At 35.2% G+C, this 15,907-nt stretch overlaps 1 protein-coding gene across 1 annotated transcript in view; it reads right to left on the bottom strand.

Annotated features, from left to right (window-relative positions):
• The window catches only part of ADGRG6 (adhesion G protein-coupled receptor G6), a gene marked incomplete at both ends in the record, with an annotated part of 124,326 nt that overhangs the window by 48,251 nt on the left and 60,168 nt on the right, over window positions 1-15,907 (bottom strand). Inside the window, 2 exon segments of the mRNA XM_079716386.1 lie at window positions 5,921-6,004; window positions 8,265-8,333. Of these exon segments, the coding sequence (XP_079572512.1) occupies window positions 5,921-6,004; window positions 8,265-8,333 (153 nt within the window).

Genomic DNA, 15,907 nt, shown 5'->3' with positions numbered 1-15,907 from the left:
CCGGTCCAGGAAGATCCCACATGCCGCAGAGCGGCTGGGCCCGTGAGCCATGGCCGCTGAGCCTGCGCGTCCGGAGCCTGTGCTCCGCAACGGGAGAGGCCACAACAGTGAGAGGCCCGCGTACCGCAGAGAAAATTTACAAGATATTTTAATTTCATTCTCATTGACCTTTGCAACTTTTTAGAAACAGTTATCATTTAGTTTACTCTTATGAAGTCATTGCTTCTAAATTATCACCTGCATATGTTTACATTGCTTCTAAATTATCACCTGCATATGTTTCTTCGTATTTTTTAATTCTATAGAATTCAATCTCCTGTATGTAAAATGGTGATTTTTCAGGTACAATTTGATTTCTTGTAACAAAAAAATTATCCTTTTTTCTACATTATGAAGAATGGTAGTTTGGAATGTGAAAACTTGAGTAAGATGGTGGGCAGAACTTAATTTGGAAAAGAACAGGCATCACATATTTTTGGCCCACAGCCCCTTATCCTCTCTGTCCTCTTTCCCCTCTCCACTAAAGCAATTACTTCTATTAAGTTATTGGGTTGTAGTTCACCAGATTTTTTATCAAAATTCTATAAATGTAGTCATTTGTATCAAGTAAAGGGGGAAAAAAAGAAAGAATAATTGCAGATGGAATTTTAACTGGACTCACTTTTAAAAGAAAATCCTATGTCAGAAGGAGGTTCAGCTTTTTTTGGGGGGGTGGCAGCGTGCAATCTTTAAAGTAGTCTGCCATATATATATTTTTTGCTTTTTTTTTTAAATGAAAATCAAACTGACCGGCCAGGGTTTGCTAAATATCTCTCTATGTGTGTTATAGGGTACCTTACTAAAAGTAGCTAATGAGAAAAAAAACCTCTTTTTAAATATGGTAGATTATATATAGAAAAAAATATTGATTCTTCATTACTGTCAATCAATTATCTATCTTCATGCTTACAAACATGAGAAAAATATGCATAGAAAATGTAAAAGTATATAATTAAAACAATGGGAAATGGATTTAACGAAGATTTGAGGGAGGTAGTAGATAAAAGTACAAAAGTATGCCTCTGGGAACTCCCAAATGTACCAAAATGCAAATTCGAGTCATACTCCTAAAGGAATGTTTTTCCACTACAGGGGTCAGAAACTCATGCTAAAATAAATTGCCACTCCCAGGTGTAATAATATAAACCTATGAAATTGGTACAAGTCCAAGGATATTTAGTTTAATTTATGCATACTATTATTCCAACTTCTAAAACTCTTCAGGTATTTTAATGATCCTGACCTCATGTTCCTTTAAAAAATATTCTGAATGAAAAATAATTCCAGGAGTATATTTAAAATAAATGATAATAATTCAGACCAAAAAACAAAAAAAAACCCCTTTTTACACTGTAGCTCCCATCATATCAAATCATGGACATTCTGAATGAACGAGAGGAAATTCAAGTTGCAGAAGTCCAGGATTCTATATTGATGTCAGGATCCGAGGGATATTTTGGGCATGTTCCTTGATGCCAATAAAGTAACTGACAAGCTACCACTAGATGGAGACCTAAAGCATGTGTTTATGTTAGGAGTTGTATTCCTTCTTTCTCAGGAGAATCCTGCAAAATACTAAAAATCAGTATTTTTAATCATTCACATTTCTGAAATTTTATGGAAGTATCCAAATGCTTAAGATGTTTTTCTTCAAATTTAAAATATTTCCACACTTTTTTCCCAATTCAGTTTTTATAAATAAGAAAGACATTACATATCAGAGTCAGCCTAAATCAGTTTATAAATATATGACTCTCTCTAGAGTCACATTGCTTATGCTAAATAAAATATGTGAATATACCAGAGAACCCACCCCTAAGTGTTAGAGATTCTCCAGTGCTGTGGATCGTTTTCCAGTAGTCTCTCTTCAGAAGCCTCAGAATGAGGTATTTATATATTTAGCAACAATTATTCAATAATGTCTACTGGTTATACTTATTTAAACTTTTTGGATAACATAGTCAACAAGTAATCCTAAGAAATGTCCAAGAATGAACTGTCAAAGCAAGATAAAATGTCCACTGGAGGGGACATTTTGGACCACAGTGAAATAATTCTCTCAAGCATTGTCATTACAGAGAACGCACAACTAAGATACACTGATGCAGGCTTTTCCCTGTCCTCCTAGTAGTCAAGTTCCCTTCTCCTATAGATGTAACAACTCACATTGTGTCTCCGTAGAAAAGCTATTCACAAATCTTCATATGTTCCAGACACTTCAAAAGATGTATTGTCCTAATAATGACATCCAAGCCTGAAGAATTTGTGATAGACTTTTTTCCAATTAGATAACTCGTTCAGCCTCACAAAACTTCAGAGTAGAAACCATTGCTTGCCATAACAGATGTGGTATCAAAACATGTTCCTGTCTGTAGATCTTTCTCCAATTATCTTTCCCTTTTTTTAAATCTCCTTAACACTCTCCTGAGAGTTTCTTAAAAAATATAGAAATGACAGACACTACTTTATTCTCCACTCAAGGGTATGAAATATAGGTTTGAAAAGGTAGGCTTTAAAATATACATTTGAAAAGATAAATGTTAAAGTATAAACCAAATATTATTTTAGATTCAAGATTATTTCTTTGAACTGGTGATGTAGCAATTGTAGTATGACAGTGGCATTTATAATACGATTGGAGTCCTGTTCATCTTACACACATGATTTCTTTAAGATACTTGGCATATAAAGCTAGATTGATTGTTGGGTGCACACAAATATCCTGAGAGTGAATTTTTTTGAGTAGTCAAACGTATGTGAGAAACTAGAAGCAATGATACAATTTGCACCTGTAAGTTAGGTTTTTAGAACAATAATAAGGACTAACAAAGTTAGTTCCTTACTTGGATTGCTTGTGCTAACCTCACAAAAGTCTAATATTCAGCAGCAGTACAGTGATGTTTCAAGCATAGAACATATGATTTGGAATGGAAACAATGATTAGTCCAAGAGCTTTTCTTGGGAATGTAATGCAGAAGGCACAAAGGTTATTTGTAGGAATACCTAGATTATCTCTCATATACTGAAATATCTGTTTATGAAAAGTAGCTTAGAAGATAAGATTTTCTTAGTATATAATCTGAAGTATCAGATAAAAATCCTATTGAAAAATAACAAAAAGAACTTTACACAGGGGGATAGGAACATTTTACAAAAGCCAGGAAGATAAATTTGATTGATATACTGAAAAAATATGTCTGATTGCCAAACAATCTCAATCCCTCTCTCTTCCGACACCAGCATATCATGATTGATGAACTCAGTAAATCTCTTTAATAGTCCAGAGTTTAAAGGACTAGATAAGGTAGATAACAGATTTGATAGCTGTATATCTTTCTTACAGTGAACAAAACAGGGTTCCCTAATATATCAGATCATAGGCCTGAGAATGCTTACTACATCAGTTTCCCAAGGAATAAGAAAAGTATATTTGAAATTGTTGACAGTATGTGAATAACCTTAGATAGTCTAGGACATGACACTAAATCTCATTTATTCACAAGGTAAACAAGTAATTCTCTTTTCAACTATTTCAAATTTGACTACATCAAAGAAAAAAACCTTAATTATAGTGTGTCTCTAACCCTTTGTTACCCTCTGTTTTTAAGAAGATAATGAAGGCTTTAAGTGCTGAGATGTGAGAAGGCAATAGGATATAGAGAGAATTCAACAGCATTGTTTTCATTACATTTATTTTTACTTTTCACTTCTATTTTAAAACAAGTAGTACTGGTTTCATTTTACAACAGTGATATTAATTTATTTATATGAATATAAATGTTTAAGTAAAAAAGTGAGTCAATTTAGGGGAAAAAAACTATTAAATAAATAGTAGAGGTGGTTCAAGGATGTGGTAAAATTGTTCAGATGGTACATAAATTTGAGTACACAATTTTGAGACTATTTCTACTACATGACTTTCAAATATTTTAAAATATTTTTAAGTGCTAGGATTACATTTTTATCAAGAATGATCTGAATTAGATTTTTTTTTCTTTAAAGTGACTAAGTCAAACCATTTTAACTGATTCTAACATTTGCTTGCTTTGTTGAAACTCCAGTGAAGGTTATGACGCAGAGAGAGATGGACTGAACAAGGCTCTCTTCAAGAATGTCAGAAATGACATGATTGAGTGAATACAGCTCCACTCCACCAAGTCAAGGACTCTGAAGCATCATGTAAACGTTCTTGGGCAGCAGAGGATGTGCCAGTCCTAGAGGGAGAATGCCACAGAGGCTCTTTGTATGTTCATACAAAGAGTGAAATACTTAGTCAGAATTATAATATTCCCATCTACTGGCTGGGGTCCATGTGAAATATGCACTGGAAATTTCAGCTGCTGTTGCTTTCTTGGGGATTGTTGGAATTTTTGCTCCATCATAAATCTCCTTGGTGTAACTACCAGAATAACCATGAACACTTCCCTGAATCGATGTCTTTATATCCCTAATGAAATTTATATCTACGTTTCATGTAAAATATTCCATACTTCCAATTTAAATGTCCTTAAATGTACAGGAAGTTGATGTAACCCCCAAAGCCAAAAGAAAAAAATGAACTATGTGGATTTCTTTTCTCTGGGTTTTGATCCCTGGTGATATATTACAGATGTCTTGGCCTTGCAAGTTAAATGATTGGGGTTGAGAAAATTCCTTTGTTTCTTTTTTTTTTTAAATTTATTTAATTAATTTATTTTTGGCTGCGTTGGGTCTTCATTGCTGCGTGCGGGCTTTCTCCAGTTGCAGCAAGCAGGGGTTACTCTTTGCTGTGGTGCGCGGGCTTCTCATTGTGGTGGCTTCTCTTGTTGCAGAGCACGGGCTCTAGGGAGGTGGGCTTCAGTAATTGTGGCACTCAGGCTCATTAGTTTTGGCTCGCGGGTTCTAGAGAGCAGGCTCTGTAGCTGTGGCGCACAGGCTTAGTTGCTCCACGACTTGTGGAATCTTCCCAGACCAGGGCTCAAACCCGTGCCCCCTGCATTGGCAGGTGGATTCTTAACCACTGCACCACCAGGGAAGCCTGCTCCTTTGTTTCTAATACCTCATATTTGAGAATACTACTGCGTTTGAAGCAATGGTGTGGTCACCTGATTGGAATTTCTCTCTTTTAGAAGAAACTGAAATCACTTACTCTGAATTACCAAAAAACTATGCATTGTAGTTAATATAGGTAGCAGATTAAATAATAACTCAATTCACCTGGCATTTCTCCAGTTCATTCCTTATCTTATGTAACTGCTATATTTGCAATTTGCAAATAATATAAACAAAAACATGTATATATAGAGGGAAAAAACAGGAGGTATTGGCAGTTACTTTAAGTTTTGTCAGTCGAAAATTGATTTATGATTTAATTGATATACAATCACATTCTAACCATTATTCTTCAACAAATAAAAACAGAGAGCAAAGTATTACCATATAAAAATGATTTAACTGTCACAAATGTTTGAACATAAAGTTGGCCTTAGTGAGAAATTAAATTACTAAAATTATTTAGTTTTTTGAGATTATAAAATGCTTTAAAAACTAGTTTCCTTAGAGAACAATCTGACAGAATGTGATGAATATTTTTCTTCCCAGATCTCTAGTATAATGCAAATTAATTCCTTTAAATTAATGCCTTTCTTTTAAAGCTTCTTTGAAAGAAATTTTAGCTAAAAGTGCAGCAGCGTGGCACTAGAAATGTACTCATTCCATTGGTCATTAGAATAGGGAACTCAAGGGAGTCAAGTGATATTTATTTTACTAGTCTTACAAATGTATAAATGTACCAATTGATTCTAACAATAGAAACTTTGCTGGAACATTAGATATTGCCACCCTTAGAATACAATTTTTCATCAAGTCACACATACTACAAATATAAAAGATAATTTCTTACCATTCCTTTGTTTATCGGTTCTATTAGTAACAGGCATGTTAGTGGTGACAGTGGGTGGTGTAGTACTAGGAGAGTTTACAGTAGCTGGTGATAAAGATGAGAAAGATGTAATTTTGCAAGGAGCACATGAAAGTTAATATGGATGAGCAATCTATGGTTAATGCATGAAAATATATAAAGGAGGAATGGAAACCATTTCTTGACACTAAACACAAGTCCCAAGGTTATAATGCATAAAATGAAGCAACACTTTCTATGGCACATTAAGAATCTGTTCCCATGGACTTTCATGCCATATTGTATAAGAGTCTGGAACCGGCACAAAGGGAATGGAGAAAGAACATTTAGATTCTAGATCTAGGTTTGCCATCAAGAGGCTGATGACCACACAGCAAACATCTAAACCTTATCCAGAACTCAGTCTGCTAAGTTTGTAAAAAGAAAGGTTAGAGAAGGAAGTCTGTACAGCACCTGTCAGCTTGAAAATTATCTAAAGTCAGTCTTTCTGACATACTGAGACTAGCAAAATAAAATCTCAGGGGAAAATGCACTTCTCCTAGAGAAGCTAAATGTAAAGAAAAACAAAAGAGAATGAAATATATAGATGAAATCAATCATCTAAAGATCCCAGATCTTTACTACACACTGATGGATAAAATGGATTTCATAAGGGCAAGTCATACAGGAGAGACTTTTCAAAACAGTATGTCAAGGCTATGCTTCTGATATTACTAAAACTTTCAAAGATTAAACCCTTATGTAATGCTTTAATACCTTTCCAAGAAATTCTGGAGGAACAATGTAAGTAGTAAAATAACTATACACACAATTTTCCTTTAGTTTATCTTAGGAGTATATTTGTATAAGATGTACCTTTCTATGTACAATAACCGTTTGTTACGTATTTCTCTTAATTAGAAAAAAATTACCTAAATTTAAAACATTTCAGTGATTATAAAAAGAATTACCTCCAAAGCCTCTTTAGAAAATATTGAATTCCTTATTCAAAATGTGTATTTTTAACTAAAATAATTTTCCATTCCAAAGTAATATATAACACTTAAGAATGGGGATTCTTTTTGAAAGTCTTTTATATTTTTAAATTATGAACAGTTATATTTATTTAATGCGAAATACATCAATGAATATGAAAATGCGTTTTGGTCATTTAGGACATAGGGGGAAAGAAAGCTGGGCATCTAGTCCTTTGACCCAAGGAATCATTCCTACCTCAGATTAAAAGAAAAAAAACAAAATAAAACTTAAAAAAATCTTCACACCTTGAATTAAGCAAAACTAAGGCTTTTTTCTATTTCATATAACTATTTTAAAACTACACTGAGTTCATGGAAAGAAGCTACTTAATGACTTTATTTTCTTAGGTTATTCATCAATAATAATATCAAGAAATAATGTCTCAGAAAGGAAACAAAGATAATAATGAATTACACCCCTTCTCCCTGCCTACTCTACTCCCACACTGGAGCTACAGAAGAGAGCTTAGGTTTCTATTCCTTCAGTCTCACTTCTAACCCCCATCACTTTCATGTTATGATCCTCTTAATAAAAGATCCCGCTTTACAAGAGGCATGGTCATGATTCTTAATGTGGCACATAGAAATGCTACTTCAAAAAGAAGTATATAATAGAATAAATGGATGAAAATGGGTCATGGGTAATTAGAAGAAGCGTGATAATATTAAAGTAAAATATATTATTATTTTAAAATCTATGCGACTATGTATTATTTAGCATGCAACCATTCAGTACATAATATATATACTGACCATAGTATAGTCATTATGCATTATAATAATTAATAAAAGTACATTCATATTAGTTCAAACTATTTTTATCTTACATACATTCAAACTATTCATACATTCAAACTTATCATACATTCAAACTATTTTCATCTTAATATTGAAGTTACATTGCACATCATAAATTGCCTCATGGCCTTGTCTTAACTAACTATTCAACTTAATTTTTCCCCTTGTTTTTTAAACATGAATACTTTTTCAAAATATTGTATGGCTATATTATATGGACAATATTCTTGAGACCAAATCGAGAGAAAAAATGAAGTCAACCTTTCCTAATAGCATATAATCATTCCCATTTTAAAAACTCAGTGCTTTATGGAAATGTGCTCATACAGTGTGTGAATGCATTCCGTCTCTACACTGCACACCCACACAACTAAAACACATCCAGAAATTCTTCTGGTTTGCTGGTTTCTGGCTTCTCAAGTGAAAAGATAAAATTCAAAACAATGACAACTACATTTTCCAAAATAGCAAGTAGGAAACAGAGACTCCAGAGGACGATGTTGACTCCCTACCTTGGCAAAGGGTCCCCAGATCTGCACAGTTGGCTAGTTCTGCAGCCGGGAGCGGGATCAGGTAGGAACCTCGATCAACACAGAAAGATTGTACAAATTTGACTTATGATTTAATTATAGTTCCCCTCCCCAAAAATCATGAATCATCTGGTTGGTGTAATAGGAGCAACCCTGGAAGAGTCTACCAGTAATATTCCAACATCAAGAAAGTCTCTAAAGATCTTTTTGTATCAATTTCCACAAATGTAAAATCAAGCTACTGAAATCTCCCTCAAAATCTTTAACTCAATCTACTGGCCCCATGCACACATGAAAGGAAAATAAGTGTGAATAAAAAGTTCAGGGCCTTTTTGCATAATAAATTATAAGGCTTTGGTGGAAATTCATACAAATGAAATAATAAGAACATCAAAGATAAGTTTCAAAAGTGAACTTGGATATTACTAACACTCATAAAATGCAAGTTTTTGGTTCACAGACACTAACACATGCTAGCTGCAATTCCAGAAATAAGTTTCCGTGACTGGAAACTTATTGGTCTCTGTGTCTTTTTATTTCAAGCTTTGCCTGACTCATCCTCAGCAGGAAACAAATTTTAAGCTAATTTTCTAGTAGGAGTAGTGGATTTTTCTCTGTTGCACTAAATCTCCCTCTGGCTATTAATAGAATTTTACCAACAGGTTGAGGCTGAGGAAGATAGGCTAAACTTACTGCAAAGCATACTGTACTATGAATAAAGACAGAAGAATAAATACAAATATATATACATGCACATACATACACACATATATTTAATTTTCAAAGAACATTTCTATAATAGTGACTACATTCTAATGTTTAAACATTTTCCAAACTTTCCTGTGGGAATGGTACATGAAGGCAGAGCAGGTACATGAGGCAACAAAAGATGTCTAATTAGGTTAATTGTGTGCATAATTAGAAAGCATCCCAGCAATTTAGCAGCATCTCAGGAGTCGTGGTTTCTTCATTCTTGATTGCCTCAGGCAGCTGGTCCAAGGAAGGAATCATGTTATCTCAGAAAGACTCAACCCTGCGGCCTCCAGCAGGTCTGCCATGTTAACTGGCAAGAAGATCTCATCACAGACTTTTACATGTTCATCCAATAAACATTCACTCACTGTTTAAAGTGTGTGAGACAGGGAGGCTTTAAAACAATGCCTCTGCTCTCAGAGAGGCATGAATGGGAGGTTGCTTCACAGTTCTCTGAGTGATATAGATGCACAGTGGCCAAAAGGAAGATGTGACCAGCAGTTTGGTGAGAAGGGTGAATAGGAAATCCATTACAAAGATTCACCGGAAATATGAGGGGTCACTATACTGATCAGGGGAGAAGAGACTACAGATGGTTATTACTAGCAGACAGAATTACTGAAACATATACCAAGAAGGCAGTGAAATGGTCTGGGAACCCAGATGACATGGCATTACTGGAACAGGACATTTATAGCAAATTGGTAGGAATGATCAGATATATAAGTAATGGACAGCTTGTGGAGGGCTTTGTAGAATGTAGGCAGTATGAGTCCCTGGACTTTGTGTCTTTCTTCCAATGGCATATCCCACGCACATAGTAGGTGGGTCCTCTGAATAAATTATTGAATGCAATATGAATGACTGCGAACATTTTGAACTCTTTCTTGAAGTAAATGGGAAAAAAAATGAAAGGGAGCTTGGTGAGAAAATTGACATAATTTAAAAACAATCACATTTGAGGCTCCATAACTAACTAAAAGACAGGCAATATAAGAAGCATGAATAATACCAATAATTCAGGCTTGATATCATAAGTACAGTGAGGATAGAAAGAGATGGATACAAGACATTTGAAGATGGAATATATAGGATTTATTGAGTGACTAACTGGAGAACAGAGAAAGAAAGGGAAGAATAGAAGAATTTTTCTGGTTTCCAACTTGAGAAATTGGTACACAATGATCTCATAAAAGGACATAGTAAATACTGGAAGAAAAGCAAACTTAGGTGGGGTAGGCTAAACAGTACATCCAGTAATAGGAACTGAGGTACCTGTGTGACATCTGGTACACGGTGTACATGTTTTTGTAAGAGGCCTAGCCAGGAAGTACTCCACAGAAGCTATAGATGTGTCTGGGATCACCTGAGCTAGAAGATTTGATGAAACCATAGATATTCCTGTATTTAAGTTTCAGATTAAAAAAAAAAGAGCTATAGATTTGAGAAGACAAAAATAGCTCTTGTAGAAGGTGATTTTACAGAATTCAAGTGAACAAAGTTTCATGGAGGGTGTGGCCACCATCAAGTATACAGAAAGGTCCAGAATGATAAAGACTGAGAAGACCCTTCACTTTGCACTGGAATTTCGGCAACAGCTCTACAGAAATTCTCTTCAGTAGCGTGGGAATGATGCACTCTAGATTTCCAGTGTTTGAGAAGTGAATGCAAGAAGAGGAAGCTTGGCTACGAAAGGAAGCAGAGATGGGCGTGGGGGGCAGGGGGGGACGGTGGTGTGTGTTTCCGATTAAAAACTTAATCTGTGTAGTATGGAGAAAGAGCACGTGAGGAGGTAAAAGTTGAAGCCAGCCTAGAATTTGATCTTGAATGTTTTCTGCCCATTATTCCTTCCCATCATGCCCCCTTCTTGCATGACCTTACTTCTCCTTTAGGTATTTATATTTTAGTAAGGATCTTCTGAAAACTAAAAAGCTTTTAAAACTCAGAATGACTGAGGAGATCTCAGCCACTATAACATGCAAGAGAGGAGACCCTTGGACTGAGTTTTTGTGCTTCTCAAATTTCACACAATGTTGGCAGACAAAGGCTCCTAAGGCCACTTCCGGCACTGATACAATATCTCTGGAAGACAAAGGGAGATAAGGGGACAGCATTGTGGGAAAGCAAGTTTTCAGGCTAGCTACATTTCCACTGCAGATATCAAAGAGCTGAGAGGTGGAAATAAGGAGAGAAAATCAGGAGAGTTAGGATTTAGAGTAAGATATTTAACAATTTTCTTTAACATTTCATCAGTTTCTTTGTATGGTAGCAAGTCTAAATTTCATCATGTGACATGCTTGTTATGGAAAATTGTAACATTTACTTCTCAGTATTAAACTATCAGTTGTTCCTTCTTGGGTACTTTTAGTTTAGCAAATTGACATTGCTTTATAAATACTTTATGAACACTATTTTATGATGATTCAGTATAGCAACAGAAATTAAATTTGAAGCATGTTTCAGTGAAAACGGTTTGAATACAAGTGACAAATTTAATTAAATTTGTCCTTTAATTAAACCTTTCTAATTAAACCTTTCTAATTAGAAAGGTCTGGAATATTGATAAATGAAATCTTACATTACAAATATACCAAATTACATAAACAAATACATAAAATATTAAAAATGTGCACAAACTTTTTACTTGTACCCAGTTCCATTTTCAGCATATCTGCATAGAAAAGTCACTCTCCCAATCAATTTTTCTAGGTGGACAGATTTACAAACCAGAAGATTGTTAAGGAAAACGAGACAATTCTTTGTCTTGGCTATTAATATATTTATCATTAAGGAACTTTTTTCAGAATGTGACCTATGTATATTCACTGATATTTGTTGATACCAAATATTTAAAGGTATTTAAGGTTTAAAGGTATTCACTTAATGTTAACTGCAAAATTTAAAGCCAAATTTCCTTTAAAAAAAGTAATCTCTGAGAAAGGGCAGTTGATGAAAAGCTGCAAAGCTGTTAATCTTTCTTCTCTATCTTTTGTTCTCCCAAAATCTTGCTACTGAAAGGAGTCAATATTTACACAAGTTGTAGTGAAAAAAGACTGAGTAGCCAATAACGCATCTCACACCCAACTTAATGACAATCCAAATAACAGTTGACAGTGCTAAACTTTCATGTGAGTTGCACTAATAAGACAAATAATAATCCTTTTCAACTCCTTCTTTGCAGCTGTTACTAAATTGAATTTTTTTTTCATAAATATATTTAAAATAAAATTATTTTTGGATGCCATTTATGCTCATAAAGAGTTTGGGCATCTTCAAAGAATAACATCCTTTGTAAAGATAAGTGATTTCATCTTTATTATTTAAAAAAATTCAGTCATCTAAAAATGTTACACTTAGTAATTTGTTAGGAATGAAAGGAAGGAGCCAATGGTGAATCAGAGTTTTATGGCTGTGAGGGACAAAACTGTAATAATTGAAAATGAAAGGGTAGAAATCCAGGAGTTGATGAAGCCTTGGAAATTAAGTATAAAATTTCAGAGAGGAAAACAACAGTCGGTCCAAATCCAAAAATTTCTAGAAAAGAATTAACATCAAACTTGGGTACTTGTGAACCGTGTCTTATCTCTACATCCACGGTGGTTAATAAATGGAAGTGATTAGTAAATGCTTGTTAAATAAATGTAATTTGTTTGAACTTAGACTCTTCATTTAGTTACACAGTAGCAGTCAGGAAAGAGCAGTCATCAGTAAAATAAATATAACTGGTATAGAAGACACTATCTGTACTTTGTGAAAATTGACGGACATTAGCCAGTATCTAAACTTGAATCATAATACAGGCAAATACTTGCACTTATGATTAAAGAGTCCGTTAGGGAAACTGTCTATCCACGGAGGTTATAAAACTCAGTATTGTTTAATAAAATTGTCCTAAGAAAAAGAATGATGACATAAAATGAAAAGGAATTGCTGCTAAATAAAGCATTTCTTTCTGAAAAGGACTGACAAGATTAACCATGATTAAAAAAAAAAGTGTTGGAAATTTCCTAATTAACGTATATTCCCTAACTATACTTAGAACAGCATAGGAAAACAAAAGTCCAATTATGAAATTACTAAAACATTTATTAATAAAATATTGATTTTATTAAGGTTAGGATATTTAATATTTGAAACTAATGACAGGATGCTTTAATGTTGAATGCAGTCAGTTCTGTTCTACCATCCTATTTTCATATTAAAATTTACTTAGCAATAGACCTTTGGAAAATCTATTCATTTTCTATCACAAGTTGACTCTGGAATGAAAGCTCATATTTAACAGACATTGTCAAGCCAATGGAATGTTAGGCATGAAATTCTATTTTCCCATTGGCTACTGTACTGATCATTAGTTTTGGGAAATTACCATAAACAGTAAGCCACAGTGTTCTGGAAAAAAGGAAAGGTTAAAATGTTAATAGAGCATACTTTTTTTCACTTATTCAAGTTTTGCTTAGCTAACAAGCTTAGATATAATCTCTGATACAGGTATTTCCTGTCAGTTAATAAGTGACTTGGGTTCTTCAACTCCCAAAGCTTATGATTAAGCAGCAGGAAACTCCCTCTCCCGTTATTAGTCCTGATACACAGTCCAGGATATCTGACTGTACGGAATGGGGGTGTTTAGCGTCATTGTGGAATGTCAAGAAGATGACCATAAAAGTTAAAGGAACTCAGACACTGACTCTGTAAACTTGTGCTACTCTTTTGATTGAAGTCATTTTGAAAACTTACCAATGGCTGAGCTCCACAAGCACATATCTGATGCTTTCCAGTAATCGTAAGGCTTGGAAAGGAGCTTTAAAGACCGTGTTAAAGAAAATATGAGGACTCCCAAGTATAACCCCTGGGCACGGGGACAGGAGACGAGAATTTTAGCCCACCAACTGCCTCGGCCACTTATGTTTTCTAAGCTTCAGTTTCCTGCCCTTTATAAAGTGAAAGGTGTGGCCTAAATTGGGATTCTCAAACATGAGTGCCTACCCAGGCCACTGGCTGGCGTGAGGAGAGTATGGAGGGTGTTAAGGGCCGAGGCAACCTGGAAAGCCCCTTCAAAGGGGGTGGTCACCACTTAACTTAAGCTGCATTGCTCAGGCAGAAACACTAGACTAGTGTTCATTTTTTGTTTATCAGAGAATCCAAACATTCATTTTTATGTGAAATCAAATTTTTTAATGTTGGAAATAAACCATTATTTAGAAGCATTGCGTGGGACAAATGTAAATAAATGAAAACAAAGCAGTGCTGCCACCACCACCTATGTCTAAGGGCTAAATTAGCCCCCGAGGGACTGGTCTATTATCTCTGTCCCATAAGATCTAGCAGGTCTTTTCCAGTATTGTCCAAAGTGTGTGCTTCAGAAAACTAGACCCTTTGATTTTTTTGGTCTAGTTTCAGGGGTTGGCAGATTTTCTCTTAAAGAGCCAGACAGTAAATGTTTCAGGATGGTGGGCCACGTCATCTCTCACAGTCAACTCTGCAGTTGTTAACACAGAGGCAGCCACAGGCAATATAAAACCTCATGCACATGCCTGTGTTCCAATAAAACTTTATTTACAAAAACATCCTAGTTTGCCAACCCCGGGTCTAGAGGATTTCTTAAAATAAGTTTAGGAATTCTTGTATACTACAGTCCTCACATTTTATTATATTAAGGTATAAAAGAAGCACTTCAGGAAAGAAACCTTATTTTGTTTAATAAAAATACCATGCTAATACCTGGGAAAGCTAGTGTTTTGGCCAGCAGTGCTTTCTGGCCAGAAGAGACAGCTCTTGGACCTTTGTACTCTTCATCTGGGCAAGAAGTGACTCACCTACTCTAGCACTACATCTCGTCTTCTAGTCCTGCCTATTCTGAAAGACAGTCTAAGAGAACACAGTTCTAAAACTGAACTTTCTGACTTCAATTCCTGGCTTGGCCACTTATTAATTAAATGACCTTGGATAAGTTACTTAATCTCTTTGTGCCTCAATTACCCATCTGCAAAATGGGATTAATAATAAAACTCACATCATGCAAAATGGGGTTAATAGCAAAACTTACATCATGGGATCTATGTTGTAGGAAATAAGTTACCATGCATAAAGCACTTAAAACAGTACCTAGTACACAATATATATTCAATTTAAGTATAATTTAAGTATTTTGCAACTATTAATATGACTAGCCTAATCCTTTTTTCTTTTGGCTGTCATAGTCCTTAAATATTGACCCACAGGAAGGCAAATATTAAAAAGTCTATGAGTTTTTGATAATGGCCAAGGATATGATGAAAACAGGTCCCTAGACTAAAGATAATCACCCTGAACATAGGAAGTCCACCACTGCCCTCTCCTCGCTGCTCACCATGCCACACCAAACACACACACTTGATTTTCTCAGTTTCCTTGCTGAGTGAAAGACTTCTTGGGAGTCCCTGGAGGTCATTCTCTGTAGCTAATCTCGGAATGAGAGGATGCTGGGAACACCACAAACTCTTACAAAGTTCCAGGGTCTCCTGGAGCAGGTTGTGGTTTACCCTCTTCCCAACAGCCCACAAGGAAATACTTCTCAAAAGACATCACATAACTGCCTCCCACCATCTGCAGGAGCACCAGGGACCACACGGAGAGATGGGTGGCCCACAGAGGGGTAGGTGACAGGAGCCCCCCAGGCTGGAAGGGCAAACGCAGGTCAGGGAAACAGGGCAGGTGACCTCAGGTCTTCACAGTGGGTCCTACTTTGTTGAAAGTATTAGGAATGAAGCTCTGATAGAATTCCCTCCAAAGTCACATACAAATGACTTTTTTGAATATTAGGCCCCTTCTTTCTCTCCTTTATTGACAGTTATCTCTGTGACTAAAAAAATATATATTATTAACACCTTAGA

The sequence above is a fragment of the Hyperoodon ampullatus genome (genome assembly GCF_949752795.1).
Source record: "Hyperoodon ampullatus genome assembly, chromosome: 12".
Taxonomy (NCBI): Eukaryota; Metazoa; Chordata; class Mammalia; order Artiodactyla; family Ziphiidae; genus Hyperoodon; species Hyperoodon ampullatus.
The sequence above is the reverse complement of the archived record's forward strand: the minus strand, read 5'-3'. Positions and strand labels throughout refer to the sequence as shown.